A 26,124-nucleotide genomic window follows, 5' to 3' on the forward strand; every position below is an offset into this window, starting at 1 on the left:
TGTTGGGTCTGCCATCCAGCTGGTTGTGATTCTATCTTTTCTTGTCTAGCCCATGTCTCTCTGGCTTTACAACAGAATAGCAGGACAGACTGTCAAGTGCTTTGCTGAAACCTAGGTAAACTAAAGAGACAACATTCATCTGATTAAGAGGATTAGTAACCTCATCAGAAAGGAGATAGGAGAGTGGCATGAGCCATTCTCATGAAGCCAGCCTGGCACTTGGTGAGGACTTATTTTTGTAGCCACTTACTAACCATCACTTATAATACTTACTAGAATTTTTCAGGAATTGAAGTCTAGCCCATAGTTTGTAGCTTCCATCTTTACCTTTTAGCTGGCTAGTGAATGTGTACAACTTGGTTTCTTTCCATTCCTATGGTATCTCTTATTCTCCCTGATTTGTCATATGTCACTGTCAGTGGGTCAGCTGTCATACCTGCCAGTACTGTCATTATTTGAGGATATGATTAATCTGGGCTTAAATTCATCAGCGGTAGCTAGGTAAGCCTCATTTAGTTCCTTTACTGATCTTGGTTATCAGCTCTCTTATTAGCCATTTGTATTCTCTCCTATCTCTCCTGGTAGAGGAAAAACCAGACGATGATTTAGCAGCTCTGCTTTCTTTCTTTAGTCATTGTCCCATTCATCTCAAGCAGTTCTCCTTATCCCTTTTTTGATCTGCCTCCTTTATCCAGTATAGCTTTGTTTATTTTTAACATTTTTATATTTTATTTTTTCTAATTACATGTAATAACAATTTTTCACATTCATTTGAGTTCAAGGTTCTCTCCCTTCCTTCCCCCTGTCCTTGAGAAGGCAAGCAATTTGATATAGATTATACATGTGTAGTCATGGAAAACATTTACATATTAGCCATGTTGCAAAAGAAAACAAAGACCAAAAAAAAAAAAAACCACCAAGAAAAATAAATAAAGTTCACTCTGTATTCAGACTCCATCAGTTCTTTCTGGAGGCGGATAGATAGGATTTTCCACCGGAGTCCTTCGCAATTGTCTTGGTTCATACTGCTGAGAAGAGCTAAGGCATTCACAGCTGATCATCCTGCAATATCCAACACAGATTAAAAAACCCTTTTTTTGTCCTTTTCTTTTCTCACCAATGTTAGCTTTTGCTCCTCGTCAGTGTCCTTACAGGACTCTGCCATGCTTTTGTATTTGTCTTCTGATACCTGCTCTGGAGTCCATCTTCTTTTTAAAATCTAGTTGGTGGGTGACTTTCCTATTGCTTCAGGCAACTGCCCTTTTCCTTTTACATCAAGGTTCTTTCTCTCTGAGTCTTCACAATTTCTTTTGGCTCTTTCACTCTTGACTGACTTCTACCATGTGATTTTAGTTGCTAGAATTCTGTCAGTCTTTTCTCAGAACCCTTGAAGCTTCTCTCAAAATCTAGGGTAGATGTTACACTCTGCTTGACTTATTTGTTTTGCTGGCACAAATTTTAAGAGAAAATGGGCTTTCTTCCCCTGGAACTTAAAGGTTCCAACCATGACCACCAGAACTAATTCTTCCATTAGGTGAGAGTCGGATCCTGAATGTTATTTTCTCTTCTTGGTTCCTCTTTTATAAGGAGGGGATTACCCTTAAGACAAATTAATCAATTATTAGATGGTCTGCTTTTGGGAGAAATAGAGCCTTAAGAGATGCCCACTTTTAAGTTTAAATTTTAAAATTCAAATTCTCATCCACTGCTCAGTCCTATCTGGATGCCAGGCCTGGGATCTGTGTCTAGAACTGGTCTGTTTCCTCCTCAAGTCCAGGTGGTCAGTCTATACTACATATCCCAATGATCAGTCCCCTCTTCTTTGTCTATCCCTTAATCTTCACCCTACTGCTCTTCCCTAGACTCCCCTCGGGGCTTTCTGGACCTCTTCACATGATTGGATCTCCTTCATCTGCAGCCCTGCCTCAGCCTCCCTTTTGCCCTCCCTTGCCTCCTTGCACAGAGTTACCATTCACACCATGGGTATCGTACCTTATCTTGGTAGACTTGGGAGGTCAGATTTGCCTCTGGTGTTTGGGCCCAGCTTCACCATTTGGTGCTGTTTTCTGTACTTGGGTGTGGAGGTTTGTGGGTGCGGAGACCTTTCTTAGACTTGTCTCTTGTTGTCTTCTGGACGTTTCGCCTATAGTTCTTTAGTACTCTGTGGTGTTGAGCTTGGCAGGTCCCCAAGCACCTTCTTCTTTTCATTCTAAAGTCCTTTGGAAGTTCTTTGGCATTGTCCTGGTCCCATGTACTACGTTTCCGGGCAGGGTCCTCTCATTCCTGTGTTTTAGGCCATGGACCAGAAATCCAGATCCTATCCTTAGGCATCTTCTTAGCCAGCTCTTCATGGACCAAATCTGTTTTTTGCTTTTGCATCCCTTCCCTTGCATAGACAACAATGAGGGAATTGTGTACCCCTAATGGCATCAGGGTTTTGCCCCAGATTTTGTAATTCCTGCTGTTTGGTGAGAGAGCCTTTTCAGCATCATTTCATAACAGGACCCCTCAATCCAACATCTTTTTCCTTATCTCAGTAACCACTCACCTGTCAAATCTCCTTTTCCATCCCAATTACTGTTTCTCTGGTTTCTCTTCCTCCTTAGGGCCTTCTCTAGCTTTCTCTTCCTTTAGGTTAAGGAGTCCTCCATCTTGTCATCTTGTTCTCCCCACTTTCTCCTCATCAAATTCAAACTCGGGCTTTCTTTACAATTTCAAAGCTCTCCAAATCGTCTTCACAATTTCCTCTTTCACATTTAACAAAGTCCTTCTTCTCTAGCCCTTTTCACTTTTGAAACCAGAAACAGCAAAATATCATATTATTGTGTTTTTCCCACCTTTCTCAGGGCTTCCTGACTTGAAAAAAGTGGTGGTGATACCATATGTGGGCTCCAGTGAGAAGATTGACATTTCGAAGATTCCTCATAGGTATGCTGACCTAATGCTTTGATCTGCCCCAGTACAGTGGGATCGCCTTTTGCTCCCATCAGAAAAATAGTTCTCCATGAGAACAGAAGCTGATAGAGCTATGGAAGTCAGGTGTGGAAGAGACCTCGAGACTGGGCTTCCTAGCTAGGGTCCTTGTGTAGACCGATTTCAGCACACCCATGACCTTGGATGGGGATGCAGTTACACTTTTATTTTTACTAGTTTCTAACTGAAATTTAGGGGTTCCTTCAGTTATGAATTAAGTTCTAGATAGAAACTATTCTGAGAAGGATTTCATAGATTTCAGCAGGTTGCTAAGGGGGGTCTGTGATAAAAAAAAAAATCAAGTCATCACACATTTATTTAGAGCTAACTTTGTGCTAGACACTGCCAAGTCCTAGGGATACAAATACAAGCAAAAAGGAAGATGGTTCCTGCCCTCAAGGGCTTACATTCTAATGGGGGAAGGAGCAGAAAGGCAGGGGACCCGTGGCAGTGGAGGGGAGAGCATGTGTAGCATGTGGGAGAATAGGCACAGAGCAGTCTGGAGAGGAGGGGAAGTGGCTGGCTTGGGCCTTTCCTTCAAAGGGAAGGGGAAGGGGCCCCAAGGCTGCTGGGGAATGGATGCACACGAAGCCCCTAGAAGCAGGAGCGGGGCCCAGAGCACAGCAGAGACCATCTCTCCAGGCCCTTCTGAGCTGAGGTCCAGGGAAGGGAGGGGCCTAGCCCTCTTACATGGCTGGCGAGTGACAGAGCTGGGGCCCAGGTGTGCTGACCTCAAATCCAGTACTCCTCCCTCGTGCTCTGCAGCCTGTCTAGAACAATTATGGAATTGTCCCAGGGAGGAGGTAATGAGGCCTCTAGGAGTAATGCTGCAAGGGGAGTGATGTGGCCCTGGAAGGCTTCATGGAGGGAGAGGACCAGGACTGGGCGTCCTCTGAGCCCTGGCAAGGGTTTGTATAGAGTAGATGGAGCATATCTTGCAGCAGAAGTGAGGAGAGTGGGCGTGCCAAGGGACCAGTGCATTGGTTGGTCCACCTGCAGGTACTGAATGATTCCTCTAGTGGTGGTTGTAGTGAGGGTCAGCAGAGCCAGAGCCTGGTACTGGGCCATGCTAAGGAGCAGAAACATGAACCTCATCCATGGTGGAGAGCTGGAGCCAGAGGCAGGTGAACTCCCCAGAGAATGTGAGTTGTTAGCCTGATGCTTTCCTGTCCCTGAAGGTTCTCCCTTCTTTTTGGTTGGCAGATTGAAGCACTGGCAGTGTTGGTGTGAGAGATGTGATGGGGCGTGAGGATCTTGGGGTTCTAATCTTGGCTCTGCCACAAACTCCTTGTAACTGGCACGTTATTTTGTCTCTTTGGGTCTCAGCTTACTCATCTGTGAATTGGGCATGAGGGACAGGAAGTTAGGAAGTTAGAAATCATCTCCTCTCTGGTTCTTTGATAAGTGAAGAGTTTTCTGGCTCTGACATCCTATGGGATTTCCTGTTGGAATTGATGGTGTGATTGTGCCTTGTGGAAGCCATAGTATACAGCTTCTGAAGTGTCTGACCTAGAATTGGGCATCTCTTACATTCAGAATGTGTTTATCAGTAATGGAGAACGTTGGATAGGCTGCATTATCCCCTTCATTTAGCTTTGTACAATACAAGACGCTTCCCTCATTAAATCCTGCAGTGCACTTGCCAGGACTATTCATCTTTGAATTTCTGGATGCCCCAGATAAACTCAAAACATACCCATACACAGATATACCCACTGGGCTGGGCCAAAAAAAAAATCCTCTGATCTTTCCACTTGTAGTAAAGCAACACAAGTGGTAGCACTTTGGTTTGCTTTATCGCTCATTGGAAAGAAGAGGCTTTCTTTTTGTCAGGGATCCTGTGGGATTAAGCGTTTTATAGAAATGGAATTTCTACAGGAGTGGAGGTACAAGCATGCCTTTTGTTGGCCGTAAAGTCAGCCATGAATAACGTTATTGACACTTGTAAGTATCGTGTGGTGTTTATTTACTACAGAGATACCTTCTTTTCCACGCACTTTGTAAACCTTCAGCACTCCCCAGGGTCAGGCTCGCATATCCTTCCTTACAGATGCCCTCCAGACTGCCCCGAGCCCAGTGCCTGGCCCAGAGGAAGTGCTGGAGAAAGGCTTTGCTTTTATCCCAGCAGTGTCATCTTTAGTAAGTGTCTTTGGGCTGAACTGCTTTCCTTTTTTCTTTCAAGTGGCAGGTAGAAAATGGTCCTTGCCAGACAGAACGAGTTGGACTTTGTGTGAGCAGAGGGTGAAAGATGGCAAGCCAGCCTTTGGGATGGGCCATTTGGGGGTTTTGGAGGCTCTCGGCTCTCTTACCTCATAGTCATCTGCTCTGGAGGAATTCACTTCACCACTCTGGGCCTCAGCTGACCGACCTGTAAAATGAGGGAAGTGATTGGGCGATTGATCTTTACACTATTTTCCAGTTTGATTCCCTAGCCTAGGTTTCCATTAATACCGAGGTAGAAAGAAGTCACCTCCATGGACCTTGCCTTTTTCTGTGGCCCCATGACGTGTGGTCTGTCCTAACTGAGGGAGAAGGCCTGCAAGATGGACCCCTGCAAGCCTCCATGAGGTGTGGCCTGCTGGCCTTTCATTCTTGGGGAGTAGCCGGCAGCACTTGCTTCTTCCTGGGTGTAAGGCACATAGCAGCAAAAAGTATGCGTGGCCCCAGTGGAAGGCATTGAGTGGTTTTGAACTTGCCGACAGGTGGCATATTCTTTGTACTATAGGAAAGGCAAATCAATGTGAATCTCTCTTCATGGCACAGCCACTCAGAGGCAGTATGGCCTAGTGGATAGAGCTGCCCTCTGAGCTACAGAAACTGGGGTTCAAATCCCACCTCTGACGGGGTGACTCTGGGTAAGTCCCTGAACTTAGTGTTCTAGAGAACTCTCTTAAACTCTCTTAACCATGGACCTTATAGGCTGCCTTTGCCTGATCTTTTGGGGAAGGAGTTTGCAAACAATAACAATAATAAAATAATAACTGTATAATGCTCACTTAGCATCAAGCCTTCTACTAAACTTTTTACAATTATTATATCATTTGATTCAGGGGGAGCTAGGTAGCACAGTGGATAGAGTACTGGCCCTGAAGTTGGGAGAACCTGAGTGCAAATCTCACCTCAAATACTTACTAGCTGTGTGACCCTGGACAAGTCACTTATCCCCAATTGCCTTAAACATCTGGAGCCATCTCCAGTCATCCTGATATATATCTTGCTATTGGAGGAGAGAGTGAAGTTGGTGACCTTGCACAGCCCTCCCTTGCTTAAATCCAATTCAGTGCAAGTCATGACATCATCCTGATGTCATGATCCTCTTTGGGAATGAAGGACAAACAACGATTATTTGATATTCACAACAACCCTGGGAGTAGGTGCTATTATTATTTCCATTTTTTAGATGAGGAAATTGAGGTAAACAGAGGATAAGTGATTTGCTCAGGGTCACACAGCTAGTAAGTTTCTGAGGGTTGTATTTAAACTCAGGTCTACCTTATTCCAGGCCTTTCATTCTATCTACTGCACCACCTAGCTGCCAAATCAGATAATTAGTGAAAACAGGGAAAATTAGTCTTAAAAGGGAAAGTTAGCAAGCTTATTTGAAGAGCCCATTTAACAGCGATGGCATGAATGTAATAATGACAGATGATTTTTATTTTCTGAGTTTATGAAAGCATTTGTAAAATTCTTTTAACATCTCCCAAGGTCCAACTTCAGGGCTTTGCTTATAGTACTCAAGGGGAACTCTGGGAAAGCCCTCCCCTGCATTGGAAGATCTTCAGGGTCAAGCCCAGCAGCATCCCACTTAGCCTGGCTCAGGGCAAGAAGGCTCTTATCCAGGGAAGTGGCTGGTAGGCGATGGAGTTTTGGGGCTATAGCAAGTCTTGAAAACCTTAGGCAGAAAAAGATTGTAGGAAATTACCTGCAGTGCTGAAATAGCATAAACTTTGTTAAAGACTCTTGGCCCTGTATGTTAGCCCTGTGACTAGAAAGCAGTTACAACCCCATTCCTTTTGAACAGCTCCAAAATGAAAAGCTCTTACTAATTTAAATGAACTTTTTTTGGCGGGGCAGTGAGGGTTAAGTGACTTGCCCAGGGTCACACAGCTAGTAAGTGTCAAGTGTCTGAGGCTGGATCTGAACTCAGGTCCTCCTGAATCCAGGGCTGTTGCTTTATCCACTGTGCCACCCAGCTGCCCCCCTAAATGAACTTTTCTTTCTTTTTTTTTTTTTTTTTTGGTGAGGCAATTGGGGTTAAGTGACTTGTCCAGGGTCACACAGCTAGTAAGTGTTAAGTGTCTGAGGCCAGCTTTGAACTCTGGTACTTTTGAATCCAGGGCTAGTGCTCTATCTACTGCACCACCTAGCTGCCCCAATGAACTTTTCTTAATCAGGATGAAATTAGTGATGTTGAACTATGTATTTTCTCAACAGTATCCAGCCCTGTTTTGTTCCTCTGGAAAGATAGGATTCCATTGTAAATGGGGCCTACTTCTCAGACAGCCCCCAGGGTTACCGGCGTGTTTCAGAAAGCTCTGGATGATCTTTAACAACTTTGTTTCCTGCCTCTGCCTACAGCATATTTCTAGATGACTTCCTTGGAGCTGGGAAAGGAGACCAGGCACCCCAGCTGGAGTTTGAGCAGCTGCCTTTCAGCCACCCCCTCTTTATTATGTTTTCCTCTGGCACCACGGGTGCTCCGAAGTGCATGGTGCATTCTGCTGGGGTAGGTCATCCTTCCATGGCCTGGACTGGGTATTGGCTACAGCTTGTGTTCCTGAAAAGCCTTACTTTATAATGAAGAGATGGAAGATTGCAGTTGGAGGGGTGCTTCTAACAGCTTGGCAGTTTCCAGCATTAAAACTGTCATGAGTATTGGGCATTGTTGGCATTGGGAAAAATAATGCTGCAGTGGAAATCCAAGTGGTTTTTTAAAAATGCAAATTACTCTGCTACCAAAACCATTGGGGTGTATAGCCCATACAGTATTTAGACTTTGAATGAACTCCTCCTTTTTCCTGCATGTATATGTGACCCTGACAAATGACTTCAGGGGCCCAGAAATAATTTTTACCCTGGTGTAAAGCACACCGCTCCTTATTGTTTCCCCTTGAAGCATTGCTTTCCTAAAGAAGTGGGGAAAAAAACCATTTTCTAATCTTCATCACTATCATAATAGAGCTGGTATTGACTTGGTGCCTTCCAGGGTACAAGTGCTTTGCAGACAGAAGCTCTTTTGGACCTCGAGGTAGAGATTATGATCCTTATTTTACACACAAGGAACCCGAGTCACAGGTTCAGTAGCTTGCCAGTGGTTACACGGCTAATAGATATCAGAGGTAGGAGTCCAGTTGAAATCATCTGGATTCCAAGGTTTTCCTTACTCTTTTTTTTTTTTTTTTTTAGTAAGGCAATTGGGGTTAAGTGACTTGCCCAGGGTCACACAGCTAGTAAGTGTCAAGTGTCCGAGGCCGGATTTGAACTCAGGCACTCCTGAATCCAGGGTCGGTGCTCTATCCACTGTGCCATCTAGCTGCCCCTCTTACTCTTACTACTGTACTGTGTTGCCTATGCATTCCCCCAAATTTAGAAGACAGATAAGAAAATGAGGTAAATTTGGGAACACATGGAAATAAATACATTATCATGCTTCAGCACTGCTTGTGGTTCTAGAATCACTTTGTGATATATAAATATAAAACTATATTATATATAATTTAGCTTGATCATAAAATTACTAGACCTAGCATATTTTGAGCAAAAATATCAGGAGGTTTTAAAAAAAATTATAAATGTTCAAATTTCTAGGAAATGAGCCACCAGCTGACACATTCTAAAATGTAACCATTTAAACTAGATGGAAAAACAGCAGCAGAAGTAGACCCTGTTGGCCAAACAGCTTAAAATTCCCCTGGTTTATAGGGTGTTGTGTAGTTACTGAATCTTCTTTCACCTTCCTTTGCCTTTGAAAGATCTTAGCAATCTGCTTTGCCTGTCGTGTTTGAGACTTAATCTGATTCTCTGCCAGAGGCCTACAAAAACCAAGGTTCTTGTACCTCTTCACTGCAAGAAAGGCATTTAAATATAGACAGAAATATCTTAAAGCCTTTTATTTGAAATACTAAGTTTAAAACAGAGAATTGTCTATAGGAGAAACAAAGTCCTCTTATTTCAGCCTTTTTTCTCTGCTAGATGTATTCACCATTTTGTGGTAATGGAAAGAGACTGTGAGTTTACATGTGTGCCCCCCTTTAAGCAAAACTGACATAAGAAAAGCCGCAATTACAGAGAAGAGAAACAAAGGGTGATTGCTTATTTATCAAAATGATGGACCACTGAAATAATGCTTTAAAATCACATTTGTTTTACAAAAGGTAAAGGGCTTTAAAAGTTTGTGTGCACTGTGTTAACACCAGTTTTCTGTAATTTCTCCTTTCCCTCCAATTATCATCTGCCCTTTGTGGGGGTGCCTCTTATCCTTGGGCTTTGCTGTCTCTTTTAAATCTTCTTCCTTGAACCGAAGCTGTTCAGATCCAGGGAAGAGGGGAAGGGGTTGAGAGGGAGGGGAGAAATAAACTGTTTTTTTCTGTTCTACCGTGTTTTAGTGGAAACTGGTTCCACAGACCAGCTTTTTATCGACTTCAAAAATATTACTTGAATGTTAGTTTTTAATATCATGTTAAACAGAGAGAAGGGGCATGGTTACAGTCAGTAGGTAGACTTTTTTTTGCACATTTAATAATTTATTTTCCTCTTAGTAACTAGTTGATGGTTGGTTTTGTTTTTGTTTTGCTTTGTTTATTCTGTTGTCCCTACCTTCCCCTTCCCCTTCTTTGCTGTGAGGTTCCTTGAGACCTGTTGGTAAACCCTGAAGCATTGACTTCAGTAATGACGGGGACTGACAATCTCCTTCCTGACCTCTATCTGCTTCTTCTAGGAAAGGCAGTGTGGGGCAGTGGGAGGAGCATGGCTCATGAAGTTCAGTAGCTCCTCAGTGACTGGGAGCCTTGATTTCCGCATTGGGAAAGGTAGTAGCTGCCTCATGGGCTGTTATTGCAAGGATCGAAGGAGGCCATGCCAGCACAACCTAAATGCCAGCACTCCTTTTCCTTCTTGTTAGCTTGTCAGACACGTGGTCACCATCCACAAGTCTCTCCTCGGTGTCTGTACCTTGGTCCCCAGGGGATGAAGGGTTTTAGGACAAGGTCCTTTTGCTCCCTGGAGGTGCCGGAGATGGACTTGGCCCCAAAGTCTAGGGAGCTCTCAAGAGGCCTTGGTGACCCTTCCTTCCTTTCACAGTGCAGCTCTCTGCTTTTATGTCATTCTGCCTTTATCAGAACCAAGTGCTGATTACCCAGTTTTATAAAAACCCTGAGCCAGGCAGCTAGGTGGCGCAGTGGATAAAGCACCGGCCCTGGATTCAGGAGTACCTGAGTTCAAATCCGGCCTCAGACACTTGACACTTACTAGCTGTGTGACTCTGGGCAAGTCACTTAACCCCCATTGCCCCGCAAAAAAACAAAACAAAACAAAACAAAACAAAACAAAACAAAACAAAACCCTGAGCCAGATAATGGATGTTATTGGTAGAAGAGCAGGTCTCTTTGGCCCTTCAGAGTCCATTCTGTTTGTCTGAATCACTAAGCATTTATTAAGTGCCTGCTGCATGCCAGGCACTGTGCCAGGTTTTGGGGATACAAATCCAAAGAGTGAAATGATCCCTACTTACAAATAGTTATAGTCTATAAGAAACATGATACATCTGTCCTCCTCCCCCCGCCCCCCCCAAATCATGACATTTCATAGAAATGAGAGTTAGGATTCAGTAGAAGAGTGATTTGGCCTCAAATCATTCATTTTATGTTAGGCCCTTGGCTAAGAGTCTTAGTCTGCTAAGTATACAGATGATAGTAGGTAGCAGTGTTCTGCTACTCGTCACATTGGTGGCATTAACATATCCACGCTAGCCCCTCTGAGTTGGAAAGGGGATCCTGATTTGCACAGGGTTTCATTCGGCATTTGTTTCCAAAAGCATATGCTGTTTACACTGGGGGCTCCATCTTTATTGTAGAGTCTTATCTATCATTTTTATTTTCAGCCTGAAGTTGGCAGGTTCCACACAAGGCCCATTAGTCCATCCAGCACCAGAAAACATGGAGAGTTTTAAAGCCCCTTGGCATTTTCATGTCTAATTCATTAGCATTTCCCAGGTATCAGTGGCAGCAGGAAGACATGATGAAATTACTCATCACTTCACAAGGGCTCAGAAATCAAGTTTCTTGGAGTGGGAAAAAATGTATTTTTTTTTTCCTTGAGCAATGTGCCTGAGTTACCTAAATACATTTTGTACTAAGATGTCTTATCTTAAAAAGAAAACAGCTCTGCTGAATGTGTTTTTATTCCCCGTTTCTGTAGGGCACCCTAATCCAGCATCTCAAGGAACACATACTTCATGGAGACACAACCAGCAGTGACATTGTTATGTACTATACCACGGTACGTATTTGGGTTTTTATTCCAGATGCCTAGAAAGGATTGTATGCATTTAAATAAAATTCTTCTCTCCTCCTCCCCCCCCCATCTCTGACTTGGAAACACTTTCAGCAGTTTAGCATGTTGTTTTTGCTTGTCTTCTCTCTCTCCTCTACAATCATATACATTAATAGAATCCCTAGGTAGTATACAAAAAAATCAGATCCTTTTGGATCATTAGTCTATGAGGAAGATTCTTCTTCTGAATCCCAGCACATGCTTATTTGTCTTTATTGCTAGTGTGTCTTCTCCTGCAGTTGACCAAATCCCACCCTGTTCTTGCTATCCCCTGTGATGTCAGTATGTACAAACCTTGCTCCATGTGATGTGGCAATGTGTGGAAGGATAGTTTGCCTGGATCATAGGATAGAAATGCTTCCCTGGGAACATGTAGTGAAGGTTCCCAGTCTGGGAAGATCAGGACTCACAGGGGATTTGAGTGAGATTTAGTTCATGGACATGGATCTATAGAGCAGATAGGTTTGTTCACCCAATTCCAGACATTAGAATTCCCCCTGGCTTGCTCTTGTAGAAGCCTAAAAGAGGTAAGTTTAAGGGCAAATGAAAGAGAATACGACTTTATGTGCAGGGTAGTAATCATAAGGAACTTTTTCCCTGAAGGGTAATACAAGATGAAGAGTTCAGAAATGTAGAGGTTTAAAATGTTCTAGCAGAATATAAGGCTTTTGAGGGAAAACTGTTTCAATTTTGTGTTCTCAGAGGCTACCCTAGGACCATAACACAGAGACTCTTAATACTTTATTTAATTGAATTAGAAGAGATTCTAGAAAGCATTTTGTTTAGTCCCCTTCTTTAGAAATGGGAAAACTGAGTCCCAGGGATGTACTTAAAGTCAAGAAGCCAGTTAGTGGTAAAGGCAGAACTAGGATGTGTCTTGACTGTTAGTCCAGTACCTTTCTATTATACCATATTACCTCTGGGAGGAAAAAAAGATGAATTACTAGGTAACAAAATCCTAATGATTTATTTGAAATCCCATAGGTTTAGGGCATACCCTAACCTCAGTCTGGCATTGCTTCTGTTAGAGGACAGAATCTTGGGAGGAAGGATCTGTGTGGTTTACCTGGGTGTGGATCAGGGTGGCGAGAGGGACAGTTCTCTCCTAGACTAGGGCTGGGTTATGTGGTGGAAGGAAGGTAGAAGAGAGGAGAGAGCAGCGTGTACTCACTTGGGGAGCATGTGTTGCTCAAAGCTGTTGGGCAAAGGAATATCCATCCCTTTGAGGAGAGCTGGCATCTGGCATCTGCCCCTGGAACCAGGATTATAGTCAGCACTGGATGCCATTATCCATTCAGATTTCTTATTTGATATTCTTTCCTGAAGAGTTTTAAGGCTGAGTTTGATAAATCAACATTTTATGGACTCAGGGTTTTGAATTTTAAAAAGCCCCCATCCACTAAAGGGAGGAGACAGCTCATCTGTCCCATTTGGAGCCTGATGGCTTAAAACAATAGGGCCTTCCATCAGCTGATAGAAATGCTTGTGGATCTGGGACATTTGTTCAGAAGGCAAATTTAAATTGAGGATAGGCTGCCTCTTTTGGTTTGGAATGCTCTTATTTTTATGCAGACTATTTCCATCATAACCTATTTAGCAAATGAGATAATGGACTCCAAAGTGCCTTAAACTATAAAGGTCTATACACTTGTAAGGGATGATGATTGTCTACAGCATCACGGTGTTATCCTTTATTAAGTGGCTTCATCTGTATGTGCCGGGTACCAGTGGTATCAGGCTAGTGGTGACACCTCTTCCTGGTCCTTTTGCAGTCTTATTGGCTGCAAATAGAGGGGGAATGGTGCTATTTAGGACTTCCCTTTGTTGTAGTGCTATCAAGCTGGAGGGAGGGCTTATTTTTAAATTTTTTTTTAACAAAATAAGTTTCATGGTCTTTTAAAAAATTAGCAACATTTAAGTCTAAACCCAATTTCCTATTGCTCTTTCTGTAATATCGAATGAGAATGTTTAAATTGGCATTCTTTGGAAAACTGGGTTATGTCCCTGTCTGCCGATGCCAGAGATGGAGGGATTAAGGAGCTCTGCATTGTCGAATGCTCTAGTGATTTGTGGTTTTATGATTTTTGTGGTGCTCACCCATGTAGTGAATTCTCTGGGCAGCCAGATTGGGTGACATATAGCTTAAATTTCTTCAAACCTTCTTTTCCTTTGCCCTTTCAGGTCTGATTACATCATGGAGAGAGGTGTTAGAAGGAACCGATCTTCCTTATTAAAACTTTGTCATTTTGTCCTTCATTGAGGATTTGTGCCACAGAGAGAGTACAATGTTTTATTTCCTTGTTTGGAGAATTCCTAGAACTAAATGATGGGGAGGCTGGGGCCCTGCTTCTTGAAGTTCTGCTAAGTGAACTGTGGTGCTTGGAGTTGGTCTTCCAGTTGGCCTCTCTTATGTATGGAGAATAACCATATTCTCGATCTCTTCTCTTTCTTGACTCTTGCCCTGTTGCCTTTTAAAATTCCTTTGAGTTAGCCATGCTATTGTTCATGTGCCCTACACATCCTTTCATGCTGCACTGAATGTGTAAAATGTTGAATTGTGGGAGGCAATAGGCCTTTTTGACCCATCATAGATGGCTGCCATCCAAGTAAATAAGATGCTGAGTGAAAGGAGACGTTTCTCTTGGTGTAAACATTGGTCCTTTTGTCTCTTCCAGATTGGCTGGATGATGTGGAATTGGCTGGTGTCTGTGCTTGCAACAGGAGCTTCCGTGGTCTTGTATGATGGTTCTCCCTTGGTCCCAACGGCTAATGTGCTCTGGGATTTGGTGGACAGACTAGGGTAGGTAAATAAGATGTTAACCATCTGTTGGTCATCTGTGAAGAAAGGGATGTGGAAAGTAGTGACAACTGTTCTCAGTATGTGCCTGAAGGCAGCTAAATTCAGAGTTTCACTGGGAAGGGCATTTGGAACAAAACTGGAAATACTCTCATTCTGCCCTTTGACAAAATTGGAGTGGATTCTCCTTGGAATATTGTATGCAGGTCTGGTCCGAGGGAGGAGAATGTAAATGATCAAGGAAATGGAAGATTGTAGGGGCTGGCAGCAAGCAAAATGACTAGCCAAGCCCTCATTGGTCTGGGAAGATGAAGACTCAGAGGGAGAAACAGGACTTGAATCCAGACTTACTCATCAAACCATTGATATTAATGGATTTTAGAGGATCCTCCTTAGAGCTAGCTCAGCAGTAGCAAACTGGGGACAAAAGGCAATAGGAATACTCTTTTATACAGGAGGACAAACCAAGTAAAAGAACCAAAAGAAAGTTTCCAGTGGGTTGAGTGAATCCTCTGTGTAGATTTTAGGGAAAGAAATTGACAAAATTGTAGCCAGCGAGAGGGTGTGGAAGGGGTTTGGGACATCAGTAAAGGGGGACCCATGGCAGTAATATGAGATGTAGATTGACTGACACCTAAGTTAATGGGCGATAGGGTTGTAATGCATGATTAAAGTAGGGTAGTTAGGACTCTTTGGGCCAAATTGGGAGGTTAATCAGTCAACAGTCATTTATTAAGTACCTCGACACCAAGGCTAGGTTATTAAGAACAATCCTGCTTCCTCATAAATGACCGGTTGGCTCTCATCAGACTCAGAATCTTGGGTCGGTTGAATCATTGACTCTGATTCAGTTTGAGAGTTCTTAACTTCTTTTGTTAAAGAAACACTATTCTTTGAGCCAGCCCTAGAAATTGTTTGTGTTTTTCTGTAGTACTGTTGCAGGTATCCATCTGGTAATATCACATTAGTAGGTCCAATCTTCCTTCCCAGATTCAAAGGCAAAATGTTAGGATTTTAGGGAATGGACACAAGCCAGTATAAACTGAGATGCTGGCCGTTTCTTTGGTGCATGTGGATTATAGCAAGCAAGGAGGGGAAAATTGAAGTAGTCCTATATTTGCCTTCCTATTCTCTGTCAGAGAGTCATTGTTAGAACATAACTTCTTTGCTAGATAAAGTACTCAGAACTCTTTAGGATTTTATTTTGCTTGATACATTTCAGCAATGACGCTTCTTTTCTCTGTGGCCAAGGATGGTTTTTCAGTTTGTAAAGAGGTTAGGTACCTTCATGAAATGGGGAGTAAACCCCAGCCTGAAATGTAATAACTATTGATTTTTTTTGTTTGTTTTGTTTTTTGCGGGGCAATTTGGGTTAAGGACTTGCCCAGGGTCACACAGCTAGTAAGTGTTAAGTGTCCGAGGCCGGATTTGAACTCAGGTACTCCTGACTCCAGGGCCGGTGCTCTATCCACTGTGCCATCTAGCTGCCCAACTATTGAATTTTGAACTGTTCATGGTGGGAAATAGAAGATAAAAATGAATGTTTTTAAACTTTTGTCCATTTATCATTTGTTTTATTCCCCCCCATTTATCATTTAAATACAATTTTGCCTTGTTGATATGATATTTAAATCCTGACATTTGGCTCATTCTATTAGGATATTTCCTAATGAGGTTGTTTCCAGAGAAAGGTTAATAAAATCCCATGGAACTTAGATCGAAGGAAGATCTTTATTCTTTATACATATATAGCCTTTGAAACCAGGCTGCAGATAGAGAAATTATGTTGGTGTGTTTAGAGCAAAATGTTTCTCCTCAGGATATTTTAGTAACAAAGCTGAGGACAAGATCCCAAGGGAAGCTCATCTTTGCATTTGAGTATTTAAATGGTTATGTTTACGTGTGCCACAAATGGTAAGTTTGTGCATGACTACATGGTGAAGGTGAGGGACTAATTGGGAAGGAAGCAAAATGCACTCGGCTGACCATTCCATTAGTAGCTGAAGGCAGAGTTTGAAGGTGGGGGGCGGGGGGGGGGAGGAGAAGGACAGGTTCTCCATTTTAGCTTTGTCTCCCTTTTTCTAAGAGAAGCACTGACACTAAATTAAATGCAGTCGTTAAAACTGTTGTTTCCTCCTAAGATTAATGACAGAGTTCTTGAAATTTCTATGATATTTTAACTAATGTAGAGAAATTTAGGCATTAAACTTCACTGATCATTGATCACATCAAGAGAGGGCAGGTATTTTGAAGGAATGAAGAGGGTTTTTGGTTTTTGTTTTGGGTGAGGCAGTTGGGGTTAAAGTGACTTGCCCAGGGTCACACAGCTAGTAAGTGTCAAGTGTCTCAGGCTGGATTTGAACTCAGGTCCTCCTGAGTCCAGGGCTTGTGCTCTATCCACTGGGCCACCTAGCTGCCCCAAGAGTTTTTTTTTTACAGGAAAAAAAGCCATTGTTTTCTTTGTTGGGAAAATATCTAGAACACATTGTCTAAGGGGAATGGGGGTGATTTGGATGAATGGTTTGTGTTGGGTACAAAACTCTGGGCCCTGCTGGGTTTGGCTAGGAAATGGGTTGGCACTGGGTTGTGTGTGACTGGGCATTATCATAATGCTGTAGTAAGAGATGGCAAGATCCTGTAGGTTGAATCAGCTATTCTCTTAGTGAAAGTTAGTCGTTTGGGGAGTTACTCAGGGATCATTTAGTAAATGATTACTTCAGTAATTTACTAGAGTGTGATTAGTGCATTGAAGCAGTGATTTGTTGAGGACTCCCCTTGTGGTCTGAAAGAATTCATATATTTTCCAAGAGAGGCTGAACCATCTGTCGTGGGAAGGGCTTCTGAAGACATTTTCAGTTGTGACACTGGTTGGGTGATTGATTTAGTGTCACCTTTCCAGCCCCTGTTAAAAGTGCCGTGTAATATACATAAACACCATTCCATTCCATGCCAGTTTCCTCACTTGGCCTCTTCCTAATTTGGCAGAAGGGGGAAAAGCCATTCAGTGGCTGGTCTCCTGCCTTCTAGGGAGTGGGGAAGAAACTCCACTTCACTGGGCCCAGGTAGATACATTCCATCAGGCTTCTTCCTCCTGTAAGCTGGTCTGGCCTGGTCTAGTCTGCTCATAGGGAAGGAAGCTCCCTTTACAGGACTTCTCAGCTGCTTGTTGTTGTTGTTTGTCCTTCATTCTCAAAGAGGACCATGACATCAGGGTGATGTCATGACTTGAAGTGAATTGGATTTAAATGAGGCAGAGCTGTGCAAAGTCATCAGCCTCACTTTTTCCTCCAGAGTCACCTGGGTCCAGTGGCAAGATATACATCAGGACGACTGGAGATGACCCCAGATGTTTAAGGCAATTGTGACTAAGTGATTTGTCCTGAGTCACACAGCTAGTAAATATCTGATGTGAGATTTGAACTCAGATCTTCCCAACTTCGGGGCTAGTACTCTATCCACTGTGCCACCTAGCTGTCCCCGAGCTGCTTAAAGCCTTGAGAGAATGCCCCCTCCTCCACCCCGAGGCCAAACTCCCAGAGACTCAAATGAGATAATGGATGTAAAGCACTTTACAGACCTTAAATCTTACAACACATATCCATTATTATTATTGTTGTTGTTGTTGTTAGCCTTCAGTTACCAGGCCTCCAGTTTGATGATGACTTCCTTCCCTGGATCTTTGGCTACATTTATGCTCAGGCAGTGTAGATAGAAGAATATGGGAGAGTGCTGGTAAATGTTTAACAACCAGGCTTTCTGAAAAAAAAAATGTTTGCAACATGCATTTAAGTTTTATCTGCATTATTAACTTACAGACATCCTTAGGTCTAGATAATAAAATAAATAGATTGCTCTGAATTATAGCAATTTCTGTAGTGTATTGCTTATAGTAAAAATTTAATAATCTCTTAGCAAACCTGTTAGAGCTGATTCTACCACACCCTTGTGATAACCTACCTGAACTCATTCTTCAGTAATTAACAAACTTCTGTCTGGTTACATCCTTCTCATCTGAATGATTCTGAAGCCTTGACTGTTATTATTCAAACATGTTCTCTTGCCTGCTCCTTTATTTCTACCCCCTTAACACCACTCCCCCATTCTCCACCAAGGGTCCTACTCTAAATCCCTTCCACTGTGCTCTCTGAAACACATGCTCTATAGGTAACAAACTTGCTTTCGTCTTGAATCTTCTCTTTTCCCATTCCTTCCATATTCTGACTCTCACTGAAATTCGACTCTCTTCTGAGTTTCTCTGGCCTCCCTTTCTAGCACTAGCGGCACTTCCACACATTCCCCACCCCTTCCCACCCTCTCCACCTGCAATAGTTATAGCAAGGGTGGGAGTTAGAATACTGATCTCCATTGCTACTTCCAGATGCGCTTTCTACCATCATCATCCCTCAGTAACCTCCCCATATCTAGCACCCAATCAAAATTCTAATAGTTGTCTCCTGACCCTCAATATTCTTCTGGACATTCTTTCCTCAGTTTGGTGCCTGGCTTACAGTTTCTCTGTCCTCAACTCTTTTTTTTTTTAAAATTTATTTTATTTTATTTTTTTGTCCTCAACTCTTGCCCTCATACTAGGGGACTTCATCGTACACATGTATGTTTCCTCAAAAACCTTCACCTTCCTGTTCCTCAGCTTACTCATTTCCTATGGTCATGTCCTCCACTGCCTCTCAGCTACACCAGAGAAATGGTCATATTCTTGGTCTTGCCATCACCCACAGATGTACCACTTCATGAATACATGAACTCTGAAATTTCCTTATTTGATCACAATCTGTTGTCATTACCCTTCTCTCTCTATTTTGCAGCTCCAAGCCCCTGTTCTTTGTCCTCAGTGTGACCTTCAATCTCTCTGTTCCTCAGTTCTTTCCCAGGCCATCACCCCTTCCCTGGCTACACTCTCATCCCTTTCTCATCTTGATTCCTTAGTGAACCAGTTCAACTCTACACTAGTCTTCAATCCATTGTCCCCTTCTCCTAATGAAGATCTAGTCCTGCCAAGTTTCAGCTTTGGATCACTCCCACCATCTGCTACTTTTGTTCCTACTTGTGCTTCTGAGTCTCAATTTTACTCAACTAAATTGAGTCTGTGGAAAATGTTAATGGAAGTCAGAAGACATGCAATATTCCCAAATGTCTACTTCGCATGGGTGGGACTTAGAAGTCTACTGGGATTTGGCTTTAATTCTAAAGGCAACTTCAAAACTTTACAGTAAATAAAGGCTTAAAACATTTCCTGCCCTCAGTTTCTATGGACAAATGGATTTTTCCTTAAAATGATAAGAAGCATGTATATGAAACCATCAGCAAGTATTATTTGTAATGGGGATAAGTTAGAAGTGTTCTCAGATCAAGAGAAAAACAAGGATGCCCATTATTACCAGTATTATTCAATATTCTATTAGAAATGCGAGCAGTAGCAATAAGAGAAGAAAAAAGAAATGAAAGGAATCAGAATGGAGTCAATAAAACCATCTTTTTTTGCAGATGATATGATGATATATTTATAAAATCCTAGAGATTCAACTAAAAAGCTAGTTGAAATATTTAATAATTTTAGCAAAGTAGCAGGATATAAAATAAACCAACATAAATCATCAGTATTTCTATATATCAAAAACAAAACCCTGCAAGAAGAGATAGTAAGAGATACCCCATTTAAAATAGCCATAGAAGGGGGGCAGCTAGGTGGCGCAGTGGATAGAGCACTGGCCCTGGAGTCAGGAGGACCTGAGTTCAAATCCGGCCTCAGACACTTAACACTTACTAGCTGTGTGACCCTGGGCAAGTCACCTAACCCCAATTGCCTCACTAAAAAAAAAAAAAATAGCCATAGAAGGCATAAAATACCTGGGAGTATACCTGCCAAGAGAAAGCCAGGAACTACATGGACATAATTATACAACATTTTTTAATACAAATAAAGTCATATTTAAATAATTGGAGAAATAGCAGTTATTCATGAGTGGGCACAGCCAATATATTAAAAATGACTAATCTACTTATTGAATGCTATACCAATTAAGTTACCAAAAATTATTTTATTGGCCTAAATATAAAGGGAGCTATCGTAAGTAAATTAGAAGAACATGGGACATATTACCTATCAGACTTACAGATGGGAGAAGAATTTATGAATCAACAGGAGCTAGAGAGCATTGTGATGATTTCGGTTACATAAATTAAAAAGGCTTTGTAGAAATAAAACCAATGTAGCCAAGATTAGGGGAAAGCAGAACATTGGGAAAATTTTTTATAGACACTTTCTAAGATAAAGGTCTCATATCTCCAATATATAGGGAACTTTGCCAAATTTATAAGACTATGAGTCATTCCCCAGTTAATAAATGGTCAAAGGATATGAACAGGCAATTTTCAGAAAAAGAAATCAAAGCATATAGTCATGAAAAAATGTCCTAAATCTTTAATTAGAGAAATATAAATTAAAACATTGTTGAGATATTATTTCAAACCTATCAGATTATTTAAAATTATAGAAGGGGAAAATGACAAATGTTGGAGGGGATGTGAAAGAAATTGGGACACATTTCACTATTGGTGGAACTGAACTGATCCAACCATTGTGGAGAACAATCTGGAATTGTGCCCAAAGAATTATAAAACTGTATATGTGTATACCCTTTACCCCAAGCAATACAGTTATTAGGTCTGTTTCTCAAGGTGATCAGGGAAAAAGGAAAAGAATCTATATATTCTAAACTATAGCAGCTCTATTTGTGGTAGCAAAGAACTGGAAATTGAGGGAATGCCCATCAATTGGGGAATGGCTAAACAAGTTGTGGTGTATGATTATGATGGAATACTACTGTGCTGTAAAAAGTGATGAGCAGGTTGGTCTTAGAAAAACATGGAAAGACTTAAATGAAATAATGAAGAGTGAAATGAACAGAACCAAGAGAATGTTGTATACACTAACAGCAATAATGTTTGAAGATTAACTGTGAACGACTAAGTTATTCTGAGGATTATAAATACTCAAATCAACTACAAAGGACCTATGAAAGAAGATATCTGTGTCAAATGGTGGCCTTCTCTAGTGTGGGGTGGGATGGGAGGGAGGGAGACAGATTAGAACTTAAAATGTAACCCAACCCGTAGGGGCAGCTAGGTGGTGCAGTGGTTAGAGCACTGGCCCTGGATTCAGGAGTACCTGAGTTCAAATCCGGCCTCAGACACTTGATACTTACTAGCTGTGTGACCCTGGGCAAGTCACTTAACCCTCATTGCCCTGCAAAAAAAAAAAAAGTAACGCAACCCAAATAAATAAAAGATTGACAACTTGCATCCTTGGAGACTTGCCTAGCATACCAAAAAGGTAATTGATTTGCTCAAGGTTACACTGTCATCTATATCATAAGTAGTACTAGAACCTCAGGTCTTCCTGACTCCAAGGCTGGATACTTTCAATAAAATGAAGTCAAATAAAAAAAAAACAAAAAAAATTATGCAGGCATTTGAAAATAGTATTTTATTTTACTTTTTTCAATTACATGTAAAGATAGCTTTCTCCTTCCCTCCCTTCCCTCCCCACTCCTGAAACCAGCAAGCATTCTGATATAGATTATACAGTATAATAATGTTAAACATATTTCCTCATTAGTGTAGACAGATTTCTGTTACTTGCTTTGCAGAGTGCTGTGGGAAAGAGTAGTAATTGTAACTGAAAGGAAGGGTGGATTTGAGAGTCCTGAGGACAGCAAGAAAAACCCGACACTCAGCTTAGAGCATCAGTCACAAGGAGGCTGGAATACGGGCCAGCAGAGCCCTTCTGGCCCAGCAGCATTTGTTCCTGGTTGGGTTTCATTTGTTCCACTATTTCCCAACATTGGTGTGGATAATGGAGAGTGGACTGTATGAGTCCTTTCACACACATTCAGGTTATTGTTTATGTAATATGAGAAAAGGGGATGTCCATGTCCATATTTCTTTGGGTTATTCCTTTGGTGTGGGTAAAGTATTAGACAGAGGTGAATGGGTACTTAAACTGACTTCTCTTCTTTGATAGAGTAATGTTAAAATACTCTTTCAGCATAATCCATGTTTATCAGTAGCATTAGGTATTAATCACTGAGTGCAAATATTTTTAGAAGGTTAGGAACTAGGGACAGCTAGGTGGTGCAGTGGATAAAGCACCAGCCCTGGATTTAGGAGGACCTGAGTTCAAATCTGGCCTCAGACACTTGACACTTATTAGCTGTGTGGCCCTGGGCAAGTCACTTAACCCTCATTGCCCCACTAAATAAATGAATAAATGGAGTTAGGAACTCCAGCCATTTGAAGAAAAAAAACATGGCAAGAGCACAAATTTGTGTATAAGATTTTTTTGGGGGGGGAGAAATTGCTGGATTTTATCAGTTTTAATTAGTGACTATAGCTATGTAATTATAGGCAAGTAGACTTCTTTTCCTTTCCCCTACTGGTACTCAGGAATTTGGAAGTGTAGACTTATGATCCTCATCAGTTTATCACAAGAGGGAATGTTTAGTGTTTGTGGGCATTTCATTTTATAGTTCTTTCTTTTAAAACCAAATATTTAGTATTGCATAAAGTTGTGTATACTTATAACCTGTTGAAGTATAGATTATGGATTTGGATAAAACTAATTGCTATAGACTGAAAATAGCACAGATCCTTACTTAGAAATGGCAACATGTTTCCAAGGAGGAGGAAAGAATTTATAAGTTAATGTTAATGATTAATACAACTCAGGAAAGTGACACATTTTGAGTTAGGAAAGTTCAGTGGAAAGTTCTACCAACATTAAAAGTTTTAATATTTGAAATGTGCAAACTCGGTGAAAACTTTTCCCCCTTTGTTTTCTTTCCACTTCCACGCCTCTCCCTGCTGCTAGGATCACAATTCTTGGAACTGGGGCCAAGTGGCTTTCAGTACTTGAAGAGAGAAACTTGAAACCAGGTAAGTGGACATTCTCAAGCTTTTGTGACACACATTTCTGCCAGAGAAATGGACTACATTTAATTTTGTATTCCCTCTATGCAAATGATACTTTAAAAAATTGGTTTTAACTGTCATCTTTTAATTGTCCTTCATTTTAGTGGAAACCCACAATCTTCAGACTCTTCATACTATCCTGTCTACAGGGTCTCCTTTAAAAGCCCAGAGCTATGAGTATGTTTACAAATATATAAAGAAAAGCGTCCTCCTCGGATCTATCTCAGGTAATACTCAGGGTGCTGGGGGAGGGCTATATAGAGAAGAGGTGGAGGCTATGAATGGATCAAGGGAATACTTGGATTCCAGGTTGACATAGTCTTTGTTCATCTCTCAAATACTTTTAAACCCAAGTCAAAGATCAATGATTGATTCAGAGTTGATGATATCTCTGTTGTTAACTCTAGACTATTTCTCCTAGTCATCTGTGTGTCTGTGGTTGACCTACATTCTCACATTAGCCTTTGTAGTAGTACTTTTCATTTGTAAACATTTGTTGGTATCTTTGGTTTGGACATGGTAGTTACAGCCCAACAACTCACCAAACAAACCTCTTTACAAAGTACATTCACTGAGAAAAGAGTTAAAAACAGAAAGGCGGAATATGACCATTAACTTTGGAAATTTGCTGCTAATAGTGAATGTTTTATTTAACCCAAATGCTGTTTTCTTTCCATGTTTACTTTCCTTACATTATTATAGTCACTATATTTTTATATTCCTTTGGGTTTTCTTCACTTTGTATCACTTCCTATGTTTCTCTGAATTCTTCATACATGTCTTTCTTTATGGTATATTAAGGACATATGGTGCTGATAAACTTTCATTTGACAGTTGGTACTCTAAATGTGAGCTCCTTATCCAGTGACCACTGAGTGGATATAGTGACAGAGGAGCTGAATCATGTCAATCGACATTCTTTCTATAAGAGAAATCAAAAGATAGAAGGAAATTGCAGCCAAATGGAAGGATGACTCACAGCTACTTCTTGGACAGGCAAAGAAAGGAAGTGGTAGAGGGGGCTTTATTAAATGCCCAGAGGCAACAATAAATATTATTTTGTGACATCTGGTTACCATGTATTACAGAGCTCTAATGATAAATATTTACAAAGAGATATCCATGATAATAATTGCAGCTTGTTGACCAGTGTCCAGTGCTGAAGATGAAGTGATAGAGTTCTGTAAAGAACTTGATTATGAATGTTAACTGAGGAAAATATAAAATATTATTAAAAAGGAACTTGATTAAGACCCTCCAAATCAAATCAGCATATGCTCTGATACTTGGTGATTTCAGTACAAAGGTAGAAAAAGGTGAGGATGGGGAAAAATACATGAATAAGCTTGGTTCAGGAAGAAGGAATGAATGAAAGAAGCTGAACACATTTAATACTCAGAGGCCTCATGTGTCTGCATCATGAACATTTTCTTAAAAAAAAAAAAGAATTGGTAGGTGTTTGCCAGGGTGAACACCAAAAATAATGGCTAAAATGGATTCTGTTTCAACAGAAGACATGTTATTGGTGGGAGAGTTACCCCTGAATCAGCTCTCTCTGTCCAGTCAGAGCACTGACTCATAAGAGTTCAGGTCATCTTTATTTATTTATTTATTTATTTATTTATTTTTAAAAAGGTCAAGAAGAAAGAATAATAGCAAGAAGATACATGATTGAGAGGATTTAACCCTGAAGTATTTAAACAAGTAATTGAAAATTTACAAAACGAAAAATGGACAACATAATTGACATCAACACTGACTATAATAATTTCTTCCAGAAGTTTAGCCAAGGGCCTTAATCAGCAAACAACTGACTTATTTGCCAAATAGAGAGACAGTGCCAGTCAGGAAACATTTTTAAGCATTTCCTGTGTTTGCAGGTATATGCTGATAAGCATTGGGGATATAAAGAAAGACAGATGTGGTCCTTGCACTTAGGGAACTTCTGTCAGAATGGGAGCAACAACATGTAATTACATAGGGACATATAAGGTTAAGTGATTGGAAGATAAACTCAGAGTGGAAGGCACTCTGCACCAGCTTAGAGTATAAACTTGTTTGTAAAATCTTTTTTTATCATAAAATATTTTATTTTCCAGTTACATGTAAAGATAGTTTTCAACATTTGTTTTCATAAGATTTTTAGTTCCAAATTTTTCTCCCTCCTTCTCTTCCCTCCTCCCTCCCCAAGACAGAAAACAATCTGATATAGGTTATATATGTACAATCACATTAAACATTTCTGCATTAGTCATATTGTGAAAGAAGAATCAGAACACAAGGGAGAAACCTCAAAAAAGAAAAAAAAAACAGCCAAAAAGTAGAAATAGTATGGTTCAATCTGCATTTAGAATCCACAGTTCTTTTTTTCTGGATGTGGAGAGCATTTTCCATCATGTGTCCTTTGGAATTGTCTTGAATCATTGCACAAGTTGATCATTACACAATGTCGCTGTTACTGTGTACAGTGGTCTTCTGGTTCTGCTCACTTCACTCAGCATTGGTCCACTTAAGTCTTTCCAGGTTTTTCTGAAATCTGCCTGCTCATCATTTCTTATAGCACAATAGTATTCCATTACATTCATATACCACAACTTGTTCAGCCATTCCCCAATTGATGGGCATCCCCCATGATTTCCAGTTCTTTGCCACCACAAAGAGAGCTGCTATAAATATTTTTGTACATGTGGGTCCTTTTCCCTTTTCTTGTAAAATCTTAAGAAGAAGGATGATGAGCAGTTATAAACAGTGTCATATCTTGAAGCAGACAGAAGCATGGAGGATAAAATCAGTTAAAAGAAATCTTGGCTAGACAC

The 26,124-nt window shown here is 41.1% G+C and overlaps 1 protein-coding gene across 1 annotated transcript in view; it reads left to right on the top strand.

Annotated features, from left to right (window-relative positions):
- Positions 1-26,124, top strand: part of AACS (acetoacetyl-CoA synthetase) — an 85,316-nt gene that overhangs the window by 34,551 nt on the left and 24,641 nt on the right. The window contains exons 7-12 of the mRNA XM_044004179.1: positions 2,847-2,928; positions 7,552-7,699; positions 11,389-11,469; positions 14,199-14,323; positions 23,208-23,272; positions 23,413-23,535. Coding sequence (XP_043860114.1) covers positions 2,847-2,928; positions 7,552-7,699; positions 11,389-11,469; positions 14,199-14,323; positions 23,208-23,272; positions 23,413-23,535 — 624 coding nt within the window. The remainder of the gene's footprint in view (positions 1-2,846; positions 2,929-7,551; positions 7,700-11,388; positions 11,470-14,198; positions 14,324-23,207; positions 23,273-23,412; positions 23,536-26,124) is intronic.

The sequence above is a fragment of the Dromiciops gliroides genome, chromosome 1 (genome assembly GCF_019393635.1).
Source record: "Dromiciops gliroides isolate mDroGli1 chromosome 1, mDroGli1.pri, whole genome shotgun sequence".
Classification (NCBI taxonomy): domain Eukaryota; kingdom Metazoa; phylum Chordata; class Mammalia; order Microbiotheria; family Microbiotheriidae; genus Dromiciops; species Dromiciops gliroides.